Source organism: Ctenopharyngodon idella, chromosome 3 (assembly GCF_019924925.1).
Source record: "Ctenopharyngodon idella isolate HZGC_01 chromosome 3, HZGC01, whole genome shotgun sequence".
Taxonomy (NCBI): Eukaryota; Metazoa; Chordata; class Actinopteri; order Cypriniformes; family Xenocyprididae; genus Ctenopharyngodon; species Ctenopharyngodon idella.
Genome location: NC_067222.1, coordinates 8,272,064 through 8,297,543, shown reverse-complemented (window position 1 = coordinate 8,297,543; position 25,480 = coordinate 8,272,064). Strand labels below are relative to the sequence as shown.

At 38.2% G+C, this 25,480-nt stretch overlaps 1 protein-coding gene across 2 annotated transcripts in view; it reads right to left on the bottom strand.

Annotated features, from left to right (window-relative positions):
* The window catches only part of LOC127509841 (interferon-induced very large GTPase 1-like), a 51,653-nt gene that overhangs the window by 23,409 nt on the left and 2,764 nt on the right, over positions 1 to 25,480 (bottom strand). Inside the window, exon 3 of one of the 2 annotated variants that reach the window (XM_051888952.1) lies at positions 4,520 to 5,137. The exons of the other annotated variant lie outside the window; for it this stretch is intronic. Within the exon in view, the coding sequence (XP_051744912.1) occupies positions 4,520 to 5,137 (618 nt within the window). The remainder of the gene's footprint in view (positions 1 to 4,519; positions 5,138 to 25,480) is intronic. 2 annotated transcript variants of the gene reach the window in all.

The window sequence follows — 25,480 nt, the reverse complement described above, 5'->3', positions numbered from 1 at the left end:
GTGTTAGCTTGGTTTTCCATAAAAGCACCAACACCCAACTTTTCCTTTGTCTCCCGATTGTCTCACAATTGCCCCTGAACTGCCTCAGGCGACAGCGCTCTCATCACGCGCTCAGCTTCTTCCGGGACGACCATTTCCTTTCCTTCCTTCTCTCTTCTCGGTTATTTTACTCGTCAGTTAAACCTCATTTGAAAACCCCGCCGGAGGAAACCCTCTCGGAAAGGACCAATCGATCTAAATTATATATATATATATATATTATATATATTTAGACGCATAACCTCGGTATTAGTAGTTCATATATTAAACACATTATTCATGCTCGATTGTTTTTTTTTTTTGCTCATTCAACAAAACCCAGGTCACTTTAACGTTTCGATCCAGTATCCTTGCTTTACGCATTGATGCTAGAATAGGAAGTCTTTCTCATGGCCAGAGAAAAACCTTCCTTTTTATAATAGTCTATGAGGAGCTAATGGTTTGCTGGACAAACTAATAGTTTCTCTAAATAATTATTAAACCAGACCTAATCATATATGTAATTGATTATAATTCGTTGTAATTAATTCACAATATATGTATAATTCCCTCTTGGGTCGGTAAATGTATTATAATTAATCATAAAGCTTTATGATTTATTATATTCATATATTTCACCCATAAATTAATTAAATACCTGTACAATTTCGCTACACAGTACTTTATTGTTCCTTTTGTAAGTGTAGCAGGGATATGTTATTACACCAGATTATTCATTTATTTATTTTGTTACTATTTGTTTTAATTATTATATGTTTTGGGGAATTTTCTTTTGAAAGAAGTTTGCATGCTCTTATTAAAGGTAATGATCACAGTATGCAAGTCGGCTGATGTCATACGTAGGTGAGAGGTTCAAATAGCAGCAGAATCAGGGTTTGTCCTCTTTCTGGCATTGTCACTAGAAAGGAGAGGCAAAAGAGCAAAGTGTTGCAGATAACAGTGCCTGTCTATTTATGTTTTACCACACAGGTACTGTACTTAAATCACCTTTGGCATGACCAGCTTTGTGTGGAAAGTTCTTTATTAACATCATCGTATAAAAACAACACATTGCAGAGGAACAGCTTCTACAAAACAAAATTGTGTTGCATTAGTAGTCAGGTATTGTACACAAAGTAAGCACATATTATACAATAAACAATACAGAACATTAGAAAGTGCATCTTAATACACAAAAATACACACTTCAAACCAAGTACATAGTATATATCAGTATATGTATGTGTCACAGTATATGTCATATGGAACAATGTATATTTCCACCTATCTGCTCTGGTCCAAAATTGGTTTCATGATCATCCCCGATGTTTACTCCCAATACCTCCCAATATACTCTCCCTTTTTTAACCCCATTGAAGTGTTTTTTTTTTTTTTTTTTTTTTCAGCATGGCGGTGGAAGGTTTACGATCTCCAGCCCTATGTCAGGATATGCCTCATTCAAGTCATGGAGAAGGCCTGACCTAATTGATGCAGGGTCTGTGCAAGGATGGATTCACCATTCAAGAAGATTCTTCCCTCACTGTCTTGCGAGAGAGGACATCGCCTGTGACGTGGATGAAGTGATATGGCCAGATCCAGCTAGGCCAAGAGATGATGCTTAGGTGTTTTTTTTTTTTCAATTTTTTACATTTACTAAATTCATGTTTAGTCTCCACAAATGTTTTTGTCCGTGTAATATATTGTATTTAGAATATGTTCTGATTTTTAGTGCAAAATGCAACCTTTGGAAAGGCATGGATGTAGTGAATGGTTTTACAATGTGGTGAGAAATAAATGTTTTCATCAATGTGCAGTACTGGTCTTGTGTGTTTTTTTATTTGTTTTTGTTTTTTGTTTTTTTGTCAATATATTAATGTACTTTAACAATATCTCTGGGAAAAAAAAAAAAAAAACCCAGACTATATCATTAGAAAAGTATATAAGTTACAAGTGTTTAAGTTTGAGCACAGCAGTGTGTAAATGAATCTAACAGAATCAGAATGTTTGAACCATGTGTGTTCCATACGGTTTCAAAGTTGGGTTTTGTTAAATGAATGTAAAGTTTTGAATGAAGTGTTTCATTTTTTGTTCTGCTACTTGTGTGTGTCAGGGATGCAAACAGGTAAGGGGGAAAAAAGGTGAGAACATTGCGTGGGGCGGTGGCATTTGCTTTACATGCTTATTTGTAGTTACTTCAAAACTGTAAAACTCCAAAATTACAAAACTGTAATTTTTCACAAAAAAAAAAAAAAAAAAACATATTGTTGCAACATTTTACCAAAATCAGGATTGAATACATTTGGTCAAAATCTCATGTTATAAAAGATGAAGTGCTATGCAGGCTATTTAAGACAATATTGGCTGATTAGACGCCAATACTGAGCTGAACTGCAACCTGCTTGCCCTCTCTCTCTTCACCGGTCCCACATCTCAGACCTCACATACATAAAATATTACCCTTTATTGTCAGTTTTTAAAGTAAAGAGTTAAGTAAGCACTGTACAGTACTTACTGAAACAACCCCCCACCCCCACCCCCTTATAAAATCAAGTTCTCATTGGATCTATGCAGATCCCATAGGGGACTTATTTTGATCTCAAAAAGGTGAGTTGTCACTGAAAGGTGAGGAGTTTGCATCTATGGTGTGTGGATCTGTGAATTGTGTGTGGTGTTTTGACAAAATGAGCCTTGTTTTTAAAATTGTGCTTAAGCAATCGTAAAAAACTGCAAGCTTGACGTCGACTATTCGCTGATCATGGCCTATAGAGGGCGCAACAGGATTAGAAATATTTTAAGTCTGCTTTTACACTCCGTTTCCAACAGTTAAAATGACAAATAAATGCATATTTCGAGAGTGCTAGAGCATCCAATCTGGATGCTCAAGATTGATTGGGGGAATGCACATTTTAAATTGCTTATTGTACATGTAAGTTAATCACCTAGTGCACACCCACTGTTTCTTAAGAGATTTGTCTGTTCAAGTGAAAACAATTGCAAAGCACTTAGAAATAACTTTGTTTTCTCATATATATGTAATGCCAAATATTCATTGCATGTACAGGTTACCATGCAAAAGCATGCTGAGGAGGAGAAGAGCAAAGTCTCTTCAAAGCCAGTCAGTTCAATTAGCAGCCATGTTTGTAATGTCCCATTCAGCAATATCCACCCATGCAAGTATAGCTCAATCTACTTGAATGGGGAAGTCAGCGACCATATAGAGCACTGTCTACAGGGAAACTGGCTATAGAATGTTTAGACTGCATTCTATCAAAGTATTCTTAAGAAAAGGATACATTAAACAAATCCATCAGCTTTTGATTCAGTGAAACTATATGCTAATATGCCTGTTTGAAGTATTTAACAAACACTTTTATGATTAGGACAGCTTTTTAACATTTTTTCTTTACATCATACACATTTGCAACACTAAACTGACTTCAGCTGAATAATGCCACTGTTGTCTTTTTAGAGCTGCTTTACAGCAGAATTATTTCCCTCTTGATAATTGTAAAGCTGCTTTGAAACAATCTGTATTGTATAAAGCGCTATATAAATTTTTTTTTTTTTTTTTGCCACAAATGTGCCATAAATATGTTTGCTTTTTTATTATTAGTTAGTGGTAGCAGCTCTACTACTTACTGCTTGCACACAAAATCCTTACTTGTCACACAGTTTCTGAAACACCAGAACCACATGCCAAACCTGCAAAACCATACACTAATTCTCGGCCTTTGACTCAGTTTTCAATTTCATAAAACACTTTTTGCAAAACACAACACACAATTCTCTATGTAACACACAACAATCCAACAGGAAGTATCTTGATTTCCTTTTTCAAACACAACCATTGTTCTGTCAAACTACACATGGTTGATGTCTTTCTTTTCTTTCTTACTGTGTAATATTGTATTCACAACCACAAATGCTTACAGTAAAAAAAAAAAAAAAAAAAGTAGTTTGGTTTCAAATTCTTCAACATCTCTCTGCCAATTACTTTCAATCTTGTACAGAAATGTGATCTCATGAAAGAAGAGCTTTAGGGTTTGAATAATTGTGTGTATATGATATATCCAAAAATAGAATATTATGGCAAATGTGTTTGCAATGTAAGACAAATGTTTGCTTTTGTGATGTTTGTGATATTTTGAATGCAGTGCTTCATTTTTCAAGAGTTGTGAGTCATTTTGCATTTTGTGTGTACAAATCTTGGATTTGTGTATAAAGTTTTGAAAATGTGTGTAAGCAGTTGAAAAAAAAATGTTCTGTAGTGCAACTTAGGACTACTTAGTCTGAAAATCTGTTACAACCCTGCTCACACCATAACAAAGCTATATGAAAAATTGATAAATTGAATGCCACGGAATTCAGTATTTGTACCCTACTGTGACAATTATTGCTGCAGTGTCTCTAGTTTGTTTAGTACGACAAGTTAAACGCTAACAAAAGTGGGTGTTTAAAATATCTGGTTTTTTTTTTTGTTGTTGTTTTTTTTTATCATTACCTTGTGATTGAATCTTCTCAAATCTGGAATCCAGAAGTTCTCCCACTTGTACTTCCAATAATATCTCTGCAGAGATATAGTCTTCTCTGTTTCCTTCAGCCATCTGTTCAAATCTTTCCACCAACTTGGACACGTTTTGGGTGTGTCTACGGAAATTACGTTTTCTTTTAAAACTCTCAAAGGCACACTCTGATTTCTGGGAAATAAGGACAACAACATGTTTGTCGATTCTTGAGCTCAATATCCTGTGAATCTCCTCCATTTCTGCTTTGTCTTCCTCAGTAAGAGAAGCATCAGAAATAATGATGAGGAAAGCATGAATTCCAGGATCACAGAGAGAAACACAGATGGCAGATTCACACACTTCCTTTGAGAACCGAGTGCTGAAATAAACTGGAAGCTCCTCTAAAGTGATCAGATGTCCACACACCTCAAAACCCATCCTCACAAGCACTGATCTGGATTCTGATATATGTTCCCTCCTCACACACACTGATCTTGACTCTGATCTTCTCTCTCTTTCATCCAGCATAAGTCTTGATATGTGGCCCTTTAAAGTTTCATCATTTCCACAGAGAATCAGGTTCGGCATTGACACTGAACTGAAACTTATTGACACTTTTGGAAGAAAAATAAAGACATGTAAGAAATAGTGCTGTCGATTAAAAAATATATATATTAACGAATTAATCGCACAATTTTCTGTAATTAATCACGATCAATCACAATTAAAAACATTGGAGTTTTTATTATTTTTATATTGTAATAATTTCACAGTTACTCTCCAAATTAATGTAAAAACAACTTAAAGACAGTATACATGTATTTTAAATATTTGTTTAATAGATTTTTTTTTTTTTTAATGAAGGCCAGTATCATTGATACAAATAGGCTACTGCTACTGATATCTCTATGATTTTTTTTTTAAACAATAATTATAGACATCCAACATTATAGTATAACCAAAATGATCAATTTGAACATTTATTAGAGTTTAAAAAAATAACTTTTAATTTAAGTGAACTTAAAACATTCTTCACATAAACCCTTTATAATATATGCCATGTATACTTGTGGCCTTCACCTGTCTAACAGGTAGGAAATATAAAGAAATTGAATAAAGTGATCAAACACTTTACAGTCTTCACTGCATAAATTATAAAATAAATATAGATTAATCCTTATTAAAGCTACAATTTTCTCTGTTACATTTGTTCTTTGATTAACATTAATGATAGACATCACAGCAACTGGTTTATTAGGCTGCTGTGACTTTAAGATCTGCCACTGCCAAACATTTTCTCACAACTCTTTAAGTTCATTTAAGACATTTAATTCATTTAAAACTGCTCTTATGAGGAAACTCGACAAAACAGCCATTTTGGCATAATTCTGATTTGATATTTGAAATCAACCCAAACAAACACACTCCTCTCTTCATTGCTCCGCCTCCAAAACCAACCCTCCAATCCTAACCACCCTGCTCCAAGTCAATCTCGAACCCCGCTCGCCGGCATGTTAGGTGAGTGCACTAACAATGACGCTAAACACCGCATTCTCTGACGGTCATCAGTGTGCAGTGGTTTACCTGCACAAGTCTCACTAGTTGGTCACTGTTACACACGCAATGTGAGAGTGGATGCTGATGCGCAACAAAATAATGCTTTACGAAAAATAAAGCACAGATGAAGAACGAACGACAAGGAAGCACAAAAAATGAACGTATAGTACACAAGAGTAAATACAAACACGAGTTCATTGTTAGTCGTCAACAGCACAGCAGCTCCAGACAATCAATGACACTCAAACCCAGTGTTGCTCACGTGTGAAGCAGAATCCAAGCAGCCTCCGCATCTGTTTTCAGGCCTTCCCGCAGAGCTCTCTCCAGCGCTGGAAAGCTTTTCTAATATAAACGCAGTCCTAAAGCACTTGCCCAGTCATAAACCTTCATTCCAGTGATATTCTTTTGAGCTCTTTTGTATTGTGTCTCATCTCTGCAGTCTTTCTTCAAATCTCCCATTTGCTCGTTCTCTCTCCTCGCCCGTCATACGCCCCCTAATGCTGATTGGTTACACGTTTGTTGTCGTGTCGGTCTGACTAACTTCCAAACAGCATTTTTGAAATATCGCTTACCCCACCTTTAAACTGAAAAAAAATTAATCACATGCGTTAACGCACTAATTTTGGCAGCACTAGTAAGAAATATTTGCAATAATGATATTAATACTCTTCAGTATTAAATTTTTTCTTTTTTCACAATTGCTTATCCAGTGATAACAGGCTTGTTTTAAAAGATACCGAGATGTTATGTTTATTTTGTAGTGTATATCATGTTCAAAATACACATCAATACTAATTTTTTTGCCAATAGTAGACTCAAATGCAAAAATGGTCAAGTGTCTCCAAAAGATACTTGCTAAATTTATGCTCCTTTGTGCAGGTTTACTGTATAAGTTTTAGAAGTAAATTAACTTAAGGCTGTCATTTTTTTTTTTTTTTTTTTTAGTTTAATGCTTTAAAAATATTTGACGTAATTAACATAGCATCCATTTTTTTCTGTCATCCTTTTGATCCTTAATGTCTATTAAACCATTCAAGCTAAAAAAAAAAAAAAATGCAAAAAAGAAATCTGTACTGGTGTGCTGCCTATGAAGCAGTTCTCTGTGAACAAACACTCGAAAAGTGAGCATAGAATGCAGCTTCAGACAGTGTGCCAGTTCTGTATTGAAGGCATGTTCACCCAAAAATGAAAATTATCCTATAATTTACTTGCCCTCAAGCCATCCTAGGTGTATATGACTTTCTTCTTTCAGGTGAACACAATTGGAGATATATTTAAAAATATCCTTAATCCTCCAACGCGTAGTACGTCATGGCATAGTGTCAAATGCCATAGCATTGTGTACTACATCGCGAAGTTAACGCTTTTTTGGATGTATGTCGAATGTGTATGGCTTTTGCTCCAGAACCTCATTATTTTACTTTATAAAGATTTAAATAAGAATATTTTGTCCGCTTGGAATTATAAGGTTCTATCTGACATTTTTGTCATAAGTGAGTTATTCACATATTCTTATTCTGTGACAACTTATTTACATTATGTGGTTTCTTTTTTTTTTTTTTTTTTTTTAAGTTGTGTACATTTTGGGACTTTTTTTAGAAAACAAAAAGGTTCTATCTACAAAGTCGCACTCTAACTTGGTTCTATAAGGTTCTATCTGTGAGCCAATCACCACTTCAAATGCACACACGAGGACCAATCAGGATCAGCTTTCTTTGTCATGTTGACAGACTGTTCAGTGACAAAGACAGCGACCCAAATTTCAGTCTTTTTTGTGTGTTTTGCTTTAGCTATTGATGAGAAGTTATTTTCATAGTTAGACACCATGCTAGCCAGCAGCGCTATAGAGTACCTCAGGAATGACGTGTTTTTGTAGGCAAAACCCGGAAGTGAGTTAGCATTTTAGGACTGCTGGTTCCATCACCCCAAAGTCAATGGGTTTTTTGAATGGGTTTTTGCTAAATCGTCTGAAATAAGGTCTGTGGTTAACAAAGCCTCTAAATATTTTCACGTTTTGATCTATGACATAAAACGCACCAGTTATAACCCGCTTGTGATTTTTTTAAACCTTTATTGTGTCTTAAAAACAGCGGTTACAAATTGCTAAAAGGGACTACTTCCTTTGGCGGGGACTTTAGACGTCATCATGACAAACAGGACATTTGGACAACATTTCTCATGAAAAAGTGGATAAGTATTCATACACAGCGCAGATCATAATCAGCGAGCATGTTTTTAAATAAAGTTGTTTTTTAAATAAAGTGTGAGGAAGCTTGGTGGTGGTGACGTTGATCCGTGACCATGGTGTGCTGTAGTCCGTTTATAGCCTGTTAGCTTTTTATATCTGACGACTTTATTTAGGCTTCAAAATGTATAAATGTTGTGTTAACTTGTAAAGATTATCTTGATAGACAAAACGTGTAAGTGTCATAACCCTTTGTTAAACACAGAGCTTATTTTTTGCGATTTTCCAAAAGTCTATGGGAAAAATGTACAGGCTTTCCATCGAGGGAACCCATGCGCCGCTAACTTCCGGGTTGGCCTACAAAAACACGTCATCCCTGAGGTACTTTATTCCAGTCACGTCGTTGTCATACGAGGGAATGTTATGTATATATTAGGTTGTGTTTTAACCTTGATCCATCCTGTGTACTTGTATTGAGCTGTATGTAGCTATAAATCTCTACACTATGGCATAACGGATTAAAGTGTATAACTAACGTTACATTAAGTGAGATGAAATGTTAAATTTTACATTGTTGGTAAAAACGGAGTTATTGCGTTGTTGAAATAATTTAAATATTTTAAATGTGAAATATTTTTAATCATATATAGCCAGTGAAACATTTTTCAATGTTTCTTAAACTTTGTTAAACACCTTTGCTGAAGTATTCTCTGTTTTCTTGCAGTTTTTTTAGTCTTAAAATTAAAACTTTACAATATTAAACCTTAAAGGTCAAATAGTCAATAATTTAATTGATGGGGTCTTGATTTTGATATTATACAGTTAGAATACATTTAGGTTCCCTTTTGAAGGGGAACTCGCGTTGCGTCCCCTAGGGATTGCTATGGGGAATGCCTCCGGCATGCCAGGTGTCTCAAGTGTAAGTCTAAACATGACAATCAACTGGACATTGGCAGGCGGCAGCCTATGGTGTCACCACAGGTGCGACCGTGAGTATAAAAGGGCACCTGGAAATAACCTCATCCTCTTTCTTGTCTTCAGGATATATGGGTTTGTTTGAACGTGTGTTTATTCAAGACAAATCTAGGATTGTGGCGAGCACTAGCGCCAAGTCTTTTAGACAGTTAGTTCCTCTGTGTCAGCTTCATGACACCAGATGAGACACACGATATGTGCATTATGTGCATGAGTGAGGAGCATGCATGATCAGCCCTTGAGGAGGCTGTTTGCTTGCATTTTGAGCACCTTCATTGAAGAATTCGTTCTTGTCTGGCCCTTTTTTCGAGGGAATCGGGCCAGCCATCTGTGTCTCGTGGTTCATGACCTGCTGCGGCTGAGGCGATTTGGCTACTGAAGTTGTGGGGCTCGCAGGTGGAGCTTGCGGATGAATTCTGTATGATTATTTCTCATTCATTTGCGGTTGACAAGAGCGAGCTGCGATGCGATGATTATGTGTTATCTCTCATCATGTGATCAGGCAGCGAGTGCGCTCCTTGCTTCCGGCCATGATTAGCAAGACGAGGCTGATGAGATCGATGATGTTTTTTTAAAAACTTGTCCCTTATATGACGGGTTTTTGGATGTTATGTCCCATGCCACAGCGAGATTAGATATGCAGTGGTAACGTGAGAAGCTCGAGCCCCTTTGCGGTCGCCTCGATGAACGTTTCCTGTCGGGACATAACTGTCCATCTCGTATGTGCCTTACTTTTCTCCCAGATCTTCACACTGAGGTGCAGAGATCTTAGAGAAAGCCATATTCTGCCCGCATCCATCGCACTCAGACGATTTTTGCTGTTGTTGAGGGGATGCAGGAGCATGAGAATGCGTTGATGCCTCAGATCAAGAAGAAACGTTGGCCAGTTATTTCACGATGGGCGTGGTATCCGTGTTGAAGGCTCCAGGCTTGTTCGACTTGATGCAGCGCTACACAGACCGATCGGCGGCTGACTTGAAGCAGAGCATGCCGGTAAGAAATTTTGTCCAACTTGAGACAGCAGCGACGCCATGTGACTGTGACGTGTGGCATCAAAGTACCACGAGAGCGATTCGATATCAGCCGCCTGAGTCAGCCAGCGCAGTTTCTCAAGAGGAGCTGCACGAGCTCTGATGATGACACAGCTGTTTCATGATTGGCCGGATTCACCGCATGACAACAATCATGTGTATTCATTTGTCACGCCTTCAGTTCCACTAATGCTCACAAATATGTATTTTTATAACAGTTAAAGCTCTTTTCATGTAGGCGCGATGTTGTATTGTGTCATGTTTATCAAAATAAAATGGATAAAAAACGTAGACCCCACTACATTGGTATTTAAATAATATATGTTGAAGTTTTTTCTTGTAAAAAAAGACGCTGTAAGCAATACATAAAGTATTGAATGAAAATGTCTCTGAAACATCAGTGTATTAGTCAAATATTGCATTTATTTCACTTCAGCTGTGATAAAGTATGCAAACGCAGCGCGAGCGTCACTACGAGAAGCGGAAAGTGTCCGACTTCACGTCTCCGTTTTCAGCTCCTCCCTGCCTGCACGCGGCTACTCTCGCCGATCGGTTACATCCAGCCACAGCCGATGTCGACAATAAATGCATATCTTACCCTCATGTGTTTTTTCTAGCTTTTCTTATCTTTCTTATCAATCATCGTTAACTTTTTGCTTTTACTTTCCTATGTGTTCTGATGACATTGAAAAGCCTATATTCTTGCTACATATTGTGTATTGTATACAAAGTTGTATGTCATTAATACTGTTCACAAGCATAATAATAATAATAATACAAAAACATTATTTAAAAAAATCACTCACTTTCTCCTGGAGATTAAAGGTGCCGCTAGAACCCTATTTTACAAGATGTAATATAAGTCTAAGGTGTCCCCTGAATGTGTCTGTGAAGTTTCAGCTCAAAATACCCCATAGATTTTTTATTATACAAGGTTTTAACTGCCTATTTTGGGGCGTAATTAAACATGCGCCGATTCAGGGCGTGTACACCTTTAAATGCTCTTGCTCCCTGCCCCCAAGCTCGCAACTCTATAATACATTGCATAAACAAAGTTCACACAGCTAATATAACCCTCAGAATGGATCTTTACAAATTGTTTGTGATGCAGAATATCAGATCATGTAAGTATGGTATTTATTTTGTGGATGTTTACATTTGATTCTGAGTGAGTTTGATAGTATGCTGCGGCTAACGGGGCTAAAGCTAACGTTACACACTGTTGGAGAGATTTATAAAGAATGAAGTTGTGTGTATGAATTATACAGACTGCAAGTGTTTAAAAATGAAAATAACAACATGGCTCTGATCTCCTTGAATACAGTAAGAAACAATGGTAACTTTAACCACATTTAACAGTACATTAGCATCATGCTAATGAAACATTTAGAAAGACAATTTACAAATATCACTAAATATATCATGATATCATGTATCGTCAACAGTTATTATAGATCCATCTGCCATTTTCGCTATTGTCCTTGCTTGCTGTACAATACCTGTAGAACTTCTGATGATTCGGCTGTGCAGCTCCAGACATTAATACTGGCTTGAACATGGGCTGGCATATGCAAAAGTTGGGGGCGTATATATTAATGATCCCGACTGTTGCGTCACAATCGGTGTTATGTTGAGATTCGCCTGTTTTTCTTTTGCACAAATCAAATTTACATAAGAAGGAGAAAACAATGGTGTTTGACACTCACTGTATGTCATTTCCATGTACAGAACTCTAATTATTTAACTATGCCGAGGTAAATTCAATTTTCAATTCTAGGGTACCTTTAAGGACTATGTGTGTCACAGTCACCGTCTGTCTCACCTCCCCCGGACTCCATTTCCCAGTATCCCTCTGATTCTACACCTGCACCCAGTCATCTCATCAAATGGATTCCCTGCACCTGCACCTCCTCATCAGCACTTCCTTTAAAGACTCACTCCTCCTGCACTCCCTGGGGCCCGTTTCAGAAAGGAGGTTAAGTGAAAACTCTGAGTATGTTAACCCTGAAATGAGGGAAACTCTGGGTTTTCTGTTTCAGAAAGGGAGGTATGTCAAACCCAAGAAAGCAGGGTAAGTCAAGCCTGTTTCTAAAAGGGAGGTAACTGTTACTCAGAGTCAGTTACCATGGTAACTTACTCTGTGAACCTAACCTGGTCGGGAGCAGGTTTTCTTCGGTAAACCCAGAGTTTCTTTCATTCTCCTTCCCCTTTTTAAAGTGCAAGTGATGTTTAAATAGTTCATTCATTCACGTTGCAAAAATGCTTTGAGTATTTTTTTTTTGGTCCTATTTCAAGTACAAATATCCAAAAATTCTGAAATCAAGATGGATTTTCTATATAAGGAAATGATACAAGATATTTAGTCTTGTTTTCTGGGGGGATCTAAATTAAGTGCATTTTACTTAAAATTATCAATATCTGCCAGTGTGGTAATAAAAATAATCTTAATGCAAACGGAAAACAAGATTATTTGGAGTGTCCATTACTAAGTGCAGATTTACAGTAGCCCCACCCACCAATGTCATACAAGGTTAAAATCAATGCATGTGATTAATGGCTTCAGTGGCGTAGGTAGTAGCACGTTGGATACTGAGAACTAAATTGCGATGTGATTAACAGGGTTCGAATCTGCCTTCTGCTGAGCTCTCTATTCTCCCTTTTCCCATCACATCAGAAAGGCATTTGTTTTCAATAAAAATGAAGAAAATGTTCTGAAAGTGGAAGTAAATTGCCTAATGAGTGTTTAATAATTATAAAATAATTTACACTGTGTTATTATTGCATCCTGTTAATTTACAACAATACTGAGGTGCAAATAGTATGTATCTGCCAGTATAAAAAATAAATAGCATCTAATTACTATTTACACTTATTGCAAATAACTGCTACTTTTAGCCTACGTTGTAAATAGAACATAATTTGCAAAAAAAAAAAAAAAAAGCAGTTTATTTTGTTATTTCTTCCCTTTTTGCATATGGGATACCATGAAAATTCATATTAGTTCAATAACTTACTGTTCTGCCAGTTTTCACCTTTGATATTATAACAGTGATAAGAATTAAACTTGCATTGACTCAGAAGTATGCGGACGTCATTTTGTCACGTGGTGAATCGTAATATCGGAGCTCCATTGATGATGGCTTTTCATAGTCGTGGTGCACGCGCTTAACTCAGAGTCAACCTTCTTAGAGTCGATTGAACTAACTCAATTCAGCTGTTCTGAAACAGAAAACTCAGAGTTTCCCATTTCAGAGTAAGTCAACTCAGAGTTCAAGTTTTGAACCTCCTTATTGAAACGGGCCCCTGGTCTGTCTTCGTCATTGTTTAGTTGGTTGTTTCTGTTCCTACTCCTGAGTGTTTTTGTGTTTTAGTAATTGTAAATAAACCTTGCTGCTTCAATTGATCCTGCATCCTCTCCTCAATTACAACCAGCCCTGACAATGTGCAAATTATGCACCAACAGAGTTGCAATTTTATTTCATTTTCACAATTATTAACAACTTTAAAGCTGAACACATAAATTCAGTAATTATAATCTATAAACATAATATTCTGGAATGTGTCATTCTGAGCTTTTACTTTTGATGTATTAGGTTTAGGAAAACAGAGTGACTCATAATAGATTATCAAACTCAAGTGGATCCATACACTACACTACTTATTTCTTAAATTTCTCTAATTAAAAAGAAATAGGAAAGAAGACTTTACTTTTATTACTTTCCTTTTGTCATTTGCAAGATTTTACTTCACCTGAATAACTGTTCTGTGTATTGTTGTTTGTCTTGTGGTAAAGTGCCAGATATTGTAGGCTATCTAAGATCTGGTCTTCAGTCCAATTTTATATTTCTTCCCCCACTCCAGAACCTATAGCTTAAGTATTGCGTTGATGTACGCAGGTGCTACACATTGGATCACAATATGAACGTACTCTGAATTTTATTCTTAATATTTTTCATGGAGCTGACAACCCAAGACTTCTAATGATTCAGGAATGATGATGAACTTAAAAGATTATAGACCGCTTCCCACAACATAACAGCAATGCCATTAATAAAAGGTATAGTCTAATTAATTGATTATTTGGGATTTCTAATTTCAGTCAAAACTCTCCAAACACACCACTGCATTGATTTTATTGTTATTTTCAAAGCAATAGCCTTTTCTCAGATTTATTGAAATCACCACCTGTAAATAAAACATTATGGAATTAAAAACAAATCAATTAATAAATAAATAAAAATAAACTTTTAAAAAATCTACAAAAATAAGGATAAATGATTCACAGGTAAGATAACACATCTCATATAACCGCCTTAGCAGCTAGCAACAACAGTCATTAAAATGCAGAAATTGTGTAAATAAAATATTATAAACATGAAATATTATTTTGATATTTAAAAAATAGCCTTGGATAGTTCACACGCAGTCTGCTCTAGCCTGCTTCCCAACCTGCAGCTGAACCACAAATGATGTACATATTTTTCCACCATCAAATATTAGTGATTAGTATTTCACAAATTCATAAGTAAATTAATTATATAGAACTATACTGTCAGTACACAATAGTTCCACAAATGAATTAGATCAATCAATGCATTTATTTCCATTCAAAGGGATATTAACCAAATTAATAACAGTAGGCTTAAATGATTCCTTATCCTATTGCTCCCTCTAGTGGGCAACGTTAGAGCAGGGGTTATAATACCAAAAATACAATTATAATAGATGTATGGATTTCTGATGCTCAGGAGGAGAACAGGTAATTCTAAACCAGGGGTTCTCAACTGATTAGGGTTGGAGTAAACTCTGCAGAAAGTGGACCTTGAGGACCAGAGCTGACAAACCCTGTTTAGAATTTGCTGTTCTCCTCCTGAGCACCAGAAATTCATACATCTATTATAATTGCCCCTCTTTTTGGTCAGAAGTTACCATGTTAGTATTCCTTTGTTGTAAAAATAAATAAATAAATAGAGAAACTATCATTTTTACTGTTGTAACCTCTTATTTGCCTAATAGATAAACTATAGTTCTACATGAAACTAAGCATGTTTGCTCAGAATAACGTGTTCTCCACGTCATTTATAATTAAAGAAAATGATGAATGACTTAGGTCTAAAGAAAATTAAGGTGAGGTCAAGAGAAAACAAGGAAGAAAGAAAAAATATATATATACAGTGGGTACGGAAAGTATTCAGACCCCGTTAAATTTTTCACTCTTTGTTATATTGCAGCCATTTGCTAAAATCATTTAAGTTCATTTTTTTTTCTCATTAATGTACACACAGCACCCCATATTGACAGAAAAACACAGAATTGTTGACATTTTTGCAGATTTATTAAAAAAGAAAAACTGAAATATCACATGGTCCTAAGTATTCAGACCCTTTGCTCAGTATTTAGTAGAAGCACCCTTTTGATCTAATACAGCCATGAGTCTTTTTGGGAAAGATGCAACAAGTTTTTCACACCTGGATTTAGGGATCCTCTGCCATTCCTCCTTGCAGATCCTCTCCAGTTCTGTCAGGTTGGATGGTAAACGTTGGTGGACAGTCATTTTTAGGTCTCTCCAGAGATGCTCAATTGGGTTTAAGTCAGGGCTCTGGCTGGGCCATTCAAGAACAGTCATGGAGTTGTTGTGAAGCCACTCCTTCGTTATTTTAGCTGTGTGCTTAGGGTCATTGTCTTGTTGGAAGGTAAACCTTCAGCCCAGTCTGAGGTCCTGAGCACTCTGGAGAAGGTTTTCGTCCAGGATATCCCTGTACTTGGCCGCATTCATCTTTCCCTCAATTGCAACCAGTCGTCCTGTCCCTGCAGCTGAAAAACACCCCCACAGCATGATGCTGCCACCACCATGCTTCACTGTTGGGACTGTATTGGACAGGTGATGAGCAGTGCCTGGTTTTCTCCACACATACCACTTAGAACTAAGGCCAAAAAGTTCTATCTTGTTCTCATCAAACCAGAGAATCTTATTTCTCACCATCTTGGAGTCCTTCAGATGTTTTTTCATGTGTCTTGCACTGAGGAGAGGCTTCCGTCAGGCCACTCTGCCATAAAGCCCCGACTGGTGGAGGGCTGCAGTGATGGTTGACTTTCTACAACTTTCTCCCATCTCCCGACTGCATCTCTGGAGCTCAGCTACAGTGATCTTTGGGTTCTTCTTTACCTCTCTCACCAAGGCTCTTCTCCCCCGATAGCTCATTTTGGCTGGACGGCCAGCTCTAGGAAGGGTTCTGGTCGTCCCAAACGTCTTCCATTTAAGGATTATGGAGGCCACTGTGCTCTTAGGAACCTTAAGTGCAGCAGAAATGTTTTTGTAACCTTGGCCAGATCTGTGCCTTGCCACAATTCTGTCTCTGAGCTCTTCCGGCAGTTCCTTTGACCTCATGATTCTCATTTGCTCTGACATGCACTGTGAGCTGTAAGGTCTTGTATAGACAGGTGTGTGGCTTTCCTAATCAAGTCCAATCAGTATAATCAAACACAGCTGGACTCAAATGAAGGTGTAGAACCATCTCAAGGATGATCAGAAGAAATGGACAGCACCTGAGTTAAATAAATGAGTGTCACAGCAAAGGGTCTGAATACTTAGGACCATGTGATATTTCAGTTTTTCTTTTTTAATAAATCTGCAAAAATGTCAACAATTCTGTGTTTTTCTGTCAATATGGGGTGCTGTGTATACATTAATGAGGAAAAAAAAAACTTAAATGATTTTAGCAAATGGCTGCAATATAACAAAGAGTGAAAAATTTAAGGGGGTCTGAATACTTTCCATACCCACTGTATATATATATATATATATATATATATATAATAAAAAATCAAACATGAAATAAACATAATTATTAAGCACTATTGCCACTTGATGGGAAATAAGTTAGCTAATTACAGTAAAAGCAATAGCCTATAACAAATACATCTACTAATGCAAACTACAAGGTGACGTACGTGGAGACGATGTATGTATCAGGCGTCTTGTGAGGCGACGCACATAGAGACGACGTATGTATCAGTTGCCAAGTCGCCATCAGGTATAGTTCCTACTGTGACGTCACCGCCGGTCTGTCGCCGCTGGTCTGTCATCTGCTGTCTCGATCAATCCCATTCAAAAATCTACACGGACTTACGGCGGCAGAAGGGTACACTGCTCCTTCTCCTTCTCCTGGTTAGTCAAAAATCTGGCACGATCCACAGCTCATAACCAGACTGATCTGCTGATTGACCTGGCTATGCCAGGAGGGGCTCTCACACATTTTTACATATGGCCCTGAAGCTGAACCAATGTTGTTTTTGGCAGTTTGTTTTTATTTTTACATCTGCCTTACTGACGGTTCGGCATTAGGGTGTATTTTACTGCTTTCTGTGTTTTGGACGTTGCTAGTTAAATATTCGAGGCCTCCATCTGTAGAGCTCCACCTACTGGCGATGCTGAGTTGTTAGGCTTTTTAGTCTCCTTAGCCGTTATTATTGGAAGCGCATTATGCCCATGAGGCCCCTGCTTTTTCTAGCAGTGCTGTCAAGTTGTTAGGCTCTCTTCGAACCTCCTTGGTTACTGCATAGAATCTGCTAACAGCAGCATCATGCTATATTGATAGCAGTGTTTTTATTTTTTAGCGTTGCTAGGCGTTCTCTTGCTAGTTTATTTAATTTTTTTCTCCCCCGGAGCTTCGTTTGGATATCTAGTGCAAGTTGTAGGCTCTCTGTGAGCCTCCTTGCAGGATAGAGTTTTTGGGCATTGTTAGTTCTCCTCTCGATTCAGAGAGTTGTCATTTGAGGCCTCCACTCCTAGAGCTCGGCTACGTTTTGCTAAGTTGTTAGGATCTCTCTGAGCCTCCTTGGCTACTGCGGGTGTCGTCTGGCCGCCTCTCGCTAGAGTCATATTTAGGTCTCCACTCTTCAGCACTCCACCAGGGTAACAGTTTGAGTCGAAGGCTCTCTGTGAGCTTCCTTGCAAGATATCCTGAGTGTTGAATGTTGTTAGGCCTCCTCTCATTAAGAGAACGTTATGCTAAGGCCTCCACTCCTAGAGCTTGGCTATTATTAGCTAAGTCGTCAGGCTGTCTGTGAGCCTCCTTGGCTAATATGAGTGTTGTCAGGCCTCCTCTCATTTAAGAGAGTTGTTTTATTGAAGCCTCTGCTCTCTGAGCTTCACTAGGTTAACAATTATGAGTCGATGGCACTCTGTCAGCCTCCTCGTTGGATATTTTGTGTGTGGAACATTATTAGGCCTCCTCTCGATAGGAGAGTTGTTATGCTGAGGCCTCCACTCCTAGAGCTCGGCTTATGTTAGCTAATTCATCAGGCTCTCTATGAGCCTCCTTGTCTCCAGGCCTTCTCTCATTTCAGAGAGTTGCCTTCTCTGAGGCCTCCACTCTCTAGAGCTCTGCTGGATATTAGTTACAGGTTGCAGGCTCTTATTGAGCCTCCTCATGAATTGTCCTGAGTGTGGAACATTGTTAGGCCTCCTCTTGATAGGACAGTCATCATGCTGAGGCCTCCGCTCCTAGAGTCGCCATTGAGCCTCCTTGGCTAACTTGAGCATTGTCAGGTCTCCTCTCGTTAGTGGGAGTTATCTTATTGAGGCCTTCGCTCTCTAGAGCTCCACTAGGGTAACGGTTATGAGTTGAAGGCTGTCTGTGAGCTTCTCGTAAGTTATCCTAAGTGTGAAACGTTGTTTAGGCCTCCTCTTGACAAGAGAGTCACTATGCTGAGGCCTCTGTTCTTAGAGCTCAGCTATTATTAGCTCGTCAGGCTCTCTGTGAGCCTCCTTGGCTATCTTGAGCGTCGTCATGTCTCCTCTCGTTAGTGGGAGTTTTCTTATTGAGGCCTCTGCTCTCCAGAGCTCTGCTGGATATTAGTTATGGGTTGCAGGCTCTTTTTGAGCCTCTTTGTGAATTGTTCTGAGTGTGGAATGTTGTTAGGCCTCCTCTCGATAAGAGAGTTGTCATGCTGAGGCCTCTGCTCCTAGAGCTTGGCTAGGTGGTAGGGTAAAGTGCTAGGTAGTTAGGCTCTCCTTGAGCCTCCTTGGATGCTTACCCCGATACGAGTGTGTTAGGCCTCCTCGCAATCTGGGAGGTATTATTTTGGTCTCCACTCTGTGGAGCTTCGTGTGTCAGCTGGACTCAACCCGGCACTGCCCTTGGGTTAGAGTGTTGTCAGGCCTCTTGTTGAGGCCTCCTCTCTCCAGGGCTGCTTTTGGAAGTTTTGAGTATTCTAAGCTCCCTGTGAGCCTTTTTGGAAGCTGGCCTGAGTATGAATGCAGGCTAGGCTTTCCTCTCTTAGAGTCTTCCTTGAGGCCTCCATTCTTAAGAAGCTCTGACCTGTGATTGTCGCTGGTGCGCCTAGGGATGAAGATTTTTTGAGTCTTTGATTTAGCTCAGCCAATAAGGCATTCATCCCTTCAGCATAGCAGCATGGGTGTTCCGTTCCCCATAGCGACCCCTAGGGAATGCAGCGCGAGTTGTAACCATGTAACCATGGTTCCCTGAGAATAGGGAACGAGACGCTGCATCCCTTTGCCATGCTTCAGGCATTCCTGCTCTGTCTCCTTCAGACAAGAAGTGGATGACGTCATTTCCAGGTGCCCTTTTATACTCACGGTCGCACTTGTGGTGACATCATAGGCTGCTCCCTGCCAATTTCAAGTTCATTGTCGTGTTTAGACTCACGCTTCAGACACCTGGCATGCCGGAGGCATTCCCCATAGTGACCCCTAGGGGATGCAGCGTCTCGTTCCCTATTCTCAGGGAACCATGGTTACATGCGTAACCTGAGGCGATCTCTGTCATTTTCATGTATGAAATAAACTTGTTCCCCATGTAATTTTTGCTATATGGAATGCACAATCTTTGAAGCTCAATATCTCAAAACTTCTCAGAATGCAAACAGAACCTTATAATTCCAAGTGGATGTTTTGTCTTACACAAAAGCATTGATTCACTTCAGAAGGCCTTTATTAAGGCCTTTATTATTAAGGCCTTTATTATTTTTAATATTCGGCCACTCAACAAGACATCTCTAATTTATGAACTTATTGAGGACTAAAATATCGATTTTATGTGTGTGACTGAGACTTGGCAGTAGCCTAACGACTGTTTTCATTTAAACCAAACAATGCTGGATATGCTTATGTAAACCTTGTGCTCTGGTAAAGGGGGTGGCCTTGCACTTATTTATCGTGACAGCTATAAATTCTGTCCGATTTCTATATCAGAGTCATCATCTTTTGAAACCCTGGCTGTACAATGTAAAGGTTAACTCCCACTCTTGTTGTCATGATTTATGAACCACCAAAGGCATCTACTATGAATACTTTTTTACTGAATTTTCTACTATTTTAATTTCTAATATCTGTGTACTCTGTCTCCGAACATCATGTTTATGGGAGTTTTTAATATGCATTTGGACATCACTACGAGTTCTCAATTAAATGATTTTAAATCGGTTCTGGATAGTGCTGACCTTGTGCAGTTTGTTAATTTTCCAACACATAACAAGGGAAATATGTTAGATCGTGTATGTTGCTCCGGGGTTTTGCCTTTTAACTTTACTTATACTGAATTTTCTATCTTGGATCACAAACCTGTATATTTTTTTATATTTCTCTCTTTTGGCAAAAGTTAAACCACAATGCTCCGTTTCATTTTGGAATATTAAAATATTGATCTTAATGTTTTGGATGGAATGATTGATCACTCTGTAAACCAGTGCTATGTTAATTCTGATACATCTGACTTGGTACATTTTTATAAAAACTGTTTTTCTCAAATACTTGACATTGTGGCTCCTCTGAGAACTCGCATTGTATATTATATTAACACTTCTCCTTGGTATACTCCTAAACTCCACCACCAAAAGTCCTTAGGTCATCGATTGGAGAGATTATGCAAAAGAACTTGTCTTGAAATAAACAAACAGATGTATGAAACCAGACGCTCAGAATACAAGACTATAACAAACTGTTGAAACCTTATGATACTGTTTCACGTTCTTACAATTATTGTGTATGTTATTCTAATTTTTTTAGAACTAAGATTGACAGTATACATCAAGAATTACTTAATACTGTCTTAATGTGTAGAGATTACCAAAATGGAAATCATATTTGTTGGTCTGCAAGCACTTTCTCTAATATTGAGCTGCCTTCAGTTGATTCCATTTTTTAAAACTGATTATAAAGTCTAAAGCTCTATTCGCACAGGATTAGTATTATCTGGTGACCTCTAGTCATTTGTAATAATTGCAGAGGTTGTCTGTGATCTTAATCCCATGCGAATCGGCCATGTCTGTGATTTGTAAAGTAAAAATTCCCCCGCAAATGACCTACCATATTTTACAGAACACTGAGGTCCTGTAATAATATTAGTCCCGTACGAATCGGCATCTCTGTGATTTGGCGGGGTCGTATATCATTTTATCAAGGTTTTTGTTTCATATGCGCCTTTTTATCCATCTTTCGCAAATAATGGAGGCTGATTTGGTGTGTTTTGATAGTATTTTGGGTGTTGGGCAGTGTTGTGCAAGGTACTTCCAAACTGTAATACATTATAGATTACTTGTTACTGTTATTTAAAAGTAATTATTTACCTTACAATATTACTGTCTCAGAATTGTAATGCATCACATTACTCCTGTATTACTTTTGAGTTACTTTCACCAAAATAACTATAGAAGTATAACTTATCATTCTAAAATGACAAAATGTACTGCAGAGCATTTTACATCCAGTAGAGGGCGATATGATGTAGCATAATGACTGTGGGCTATCCAGGCTACTCACAAGATAGCTTATAATTGGCAAAATGAAGGCTCAAGACAATGCAAGAAAGGATGACAGACAGAATCACAAACGATCCAAGTCTGTTAAAAGTATGGTAGAGGTATATATAAGTGATTATCTGACAAACTCGAAGTAATGTGCATACGTCCATCTCGCGAATGTACAGTCTTCTTCTGCCATCTTCACCCGTTAGCCGCTGTTCCACTGGTCAGCGCAAGCACAGAGGCCGAAATCATGCCGCAATTTCCACTGTCGGGCCAGTAGCCTCGCGGCCCTCCTGTAAAACCCACCCTAAACTCGCCTTCACTGGACTACGTCACACAATACAAAGTTACACATCAGCAAGAGGGAGATGAATGAAATAAATCGCTAAACAAATATATCAGAAGCTGTCATTTAGTCTTTATTTACAAACTTGGACACCACACACGACTGACCATGAACAGGTAATAGAACTCACTTGCAGCATTTTTCATTCGTTAAAGTCCACTTTCTAATAAAAAAATCCTGATAATTTACTCACCCCCATGTCATCCAAGATGTCCATGTCCTTATAGTGGACTTCAATTGGCCCCAAACGGTTGAAGGTCAAAATTACAGTTTCAGTGCAGCTTCAAGGGGGTTTAAACAATCCCAGACGAGGAATAAGGGTCTTATCTAGAGAAATGATCTGTTATTTTCTTAAAAAAATGAAAATGTATATGCTTTATAGACACAAATGATCGCATCACAAGTGCTTCCTCCAGAACGCGATTCTGTATTCTTCAAAAAGCTAATGCTGAATGTCCTACACCTTCCCTATTCAACTTACGGAATGAACGCAGCACCAGTTGTTTTTTTTCCGTAAGTTTAATAGGGAAGGTGTAAGACATTCAGCGTAAGCTTTTTGAAGAATACGGAATCGCAGTCTGGTGTAAGCACTTGTGATGCGATCATTTGTGTCTATAAAGCATATACATTTCTTTTTGACTGAAGAAAGAAGGACATGGACATCTTGGATGACATGGGGGTGAATAAATTATCAGGAAATTTTCATTCAGAAATGAACTAATCCTTTATTGTCTCACGGTCTAAAAGCTAAAAGTGTGTTGTAACGCAAGCATTACTGAACATGTACCCAGTAAAATATTACTGAAAATTGATTAGTAATGCCTTACACTACTGCGTTACAGCAAAAATATGCATTACTTTTGTAACGTGTTACTCCCAACACTGGTGTTGGGTCATATCACTATAGACCATACAACTATACAATTTGCAGAAAGAGAAAGCTGAAAACCATCAGAAGAGCAAAAACAAAAAAGAATGATTAGATGGAGATGGATGACATGTATAGCAGCATGCGGTAAGGAACATAGGTAATTTCTATATCACACGATTTCACCAGATATAGGTGCTGGTCATATAATTAGAATATCATCAAAAAGTTGACTTATTTCACTAATTCCATTCAAAAAGTGAAACTTGTATATTATATTCATTCATTACACAGAGACTGATATATTTCAAATGTTTATTTCTTTTAATTTTGATGATTATAACTGACAACTAAGGAAAATCCCAAATTCAGTATCTCAGAAAATTAGAATATTGTGAAAAGGTTCAATATTGAAGACACCTGGTGCCACACTGTAATCAGCTAATTAACTCAAAACACCTGCAAAGGCCTTTAAATGGTCTCTCAGTCTAGTTCTGTAGGCTACACAATCATGGGGAAGACTGCTGACTTGACAGTTGTCCAAAAGACAATCATTGACACCTTGCACAAGGAGGGCAAGACACAAAAGGTCATTGCAAAAGAGGCTGGCTGTTCACAGAGCTCTGTGTCCAAGCACATTAATAGAGAGGCGAAGGGAAGGAAAAGATGTGGTAGAAAAAAAGTGTACAAGCAATAGGGATAACCGCACCCTGGAGAGGATTGTGAAACAAAACCCATTCAAAAATGTGGGGGAGATTCACAAAGAGTGGACTGCAGCTGGAGTCAGTGCTTCAAGAACCACTACACACAGACGTATGCAAGACATGGGTTTCAGCTGTCGCATTCCTTGTGTCAAGCCACTCTTGAACAACGGACAGCGTCAGAAGCGTCTCGCCTGGGCTAAAGACAAAAAGGACTGGACTGCTGCTGAGTGGTCCAAAGTTATGTTCTCTGATGAAAGTAAATTTTGCATTTCCTTTGGAAATCAGGGTCCCAGAGTCTGGAGGAAGAGAGGAGAGGCACACAATCCATGTTGCTTGAGGTCCAGTGTAAAGTTTCCACAGTCAGTGATGGTTTGGGGTGCCATGTCATCTGCTGGTGTTGGTCCACTGTGTTTTCTGAGGTCCAAGGTCAACGCAGCCATATACCAGGAAGTTTTAGAGCACTTCATGCTTCCTGCTGCTGACCAACTTTATGGAGATGCAGATTTCATTTTCCAACAGGACTTGGCACCTGCACACAGTGCCAAAGCTACCAGTACCTGGTTTAAGGACCATGGTATACCTGTTCTTAATTGGCCAGCAAACTCGCCTGACCTTAACCCCATAGAAAATCTATGGGGTATTGTGAAGAGGAAGATGCGATATGCCAGACCCAACAATGCAGAAGAGCTGAAGGCCACGCCACGCCACATTGCTGCAGTAATTCAGGCAAAAGGAGCCCCAACTAAGTATTGAGTGCTGTACATGCTCATACTTTTCATGTTCATACTTTTCAGTCGGCCAAGATTTCTAAAAATCCTTTCTTTGTATTGGTCATAAGTAATATTATAATTTTCTGAGATACTGAATTTGGGATTTTCCTTAGTTGTCAGTTATAATCATCAAAATTAAAAGAAATAAACGTTTGAAATATATCAGTCTGTGTGTAATGAATGAATATAATAGAAGTTTCACTTTTTGAATGGAATTAGTGAAATAAATCAACTTTTTGATGATATTCTAATTATATGACCAGCACCTGTAATATTAATCCCGTGCGAATAGGGCTTAAGTCTTCTACTTGCTCACTCTATCATTTACCTACAGCTATAGGACCAGATTTACTAAACAGGGCAAATCAGTGTGAGAGCGCAATTCCACAAATGCGCTAATGGGAGTGGCAAGTTTTGCGTGTGATCTACTGCTGACGCGCCAATTAAAGAACACAGACGCAGTCAAATCATTTACATAATGACTAATGACCAACGCAGTCTAACAAGAGCAGTGCAAGTTAGCGTTGGGTCTCAAATAAGCAGAGCTGATGCCTGATGCTTTCATCAGGTGCGGGTCCACACAGGCGCAACTTGTTACATAATCTGACAAACACATACATATAATAATATATATATATAATATACAGTGGCGGCTTGTGGGTTTTAAAATAGACGAGGCACACTAGTTTGACACCCTTGTTCAAAAGGCTCTTTCACTCTGAACTGAAACTGCAGACTATGAATAGAAGGCATAC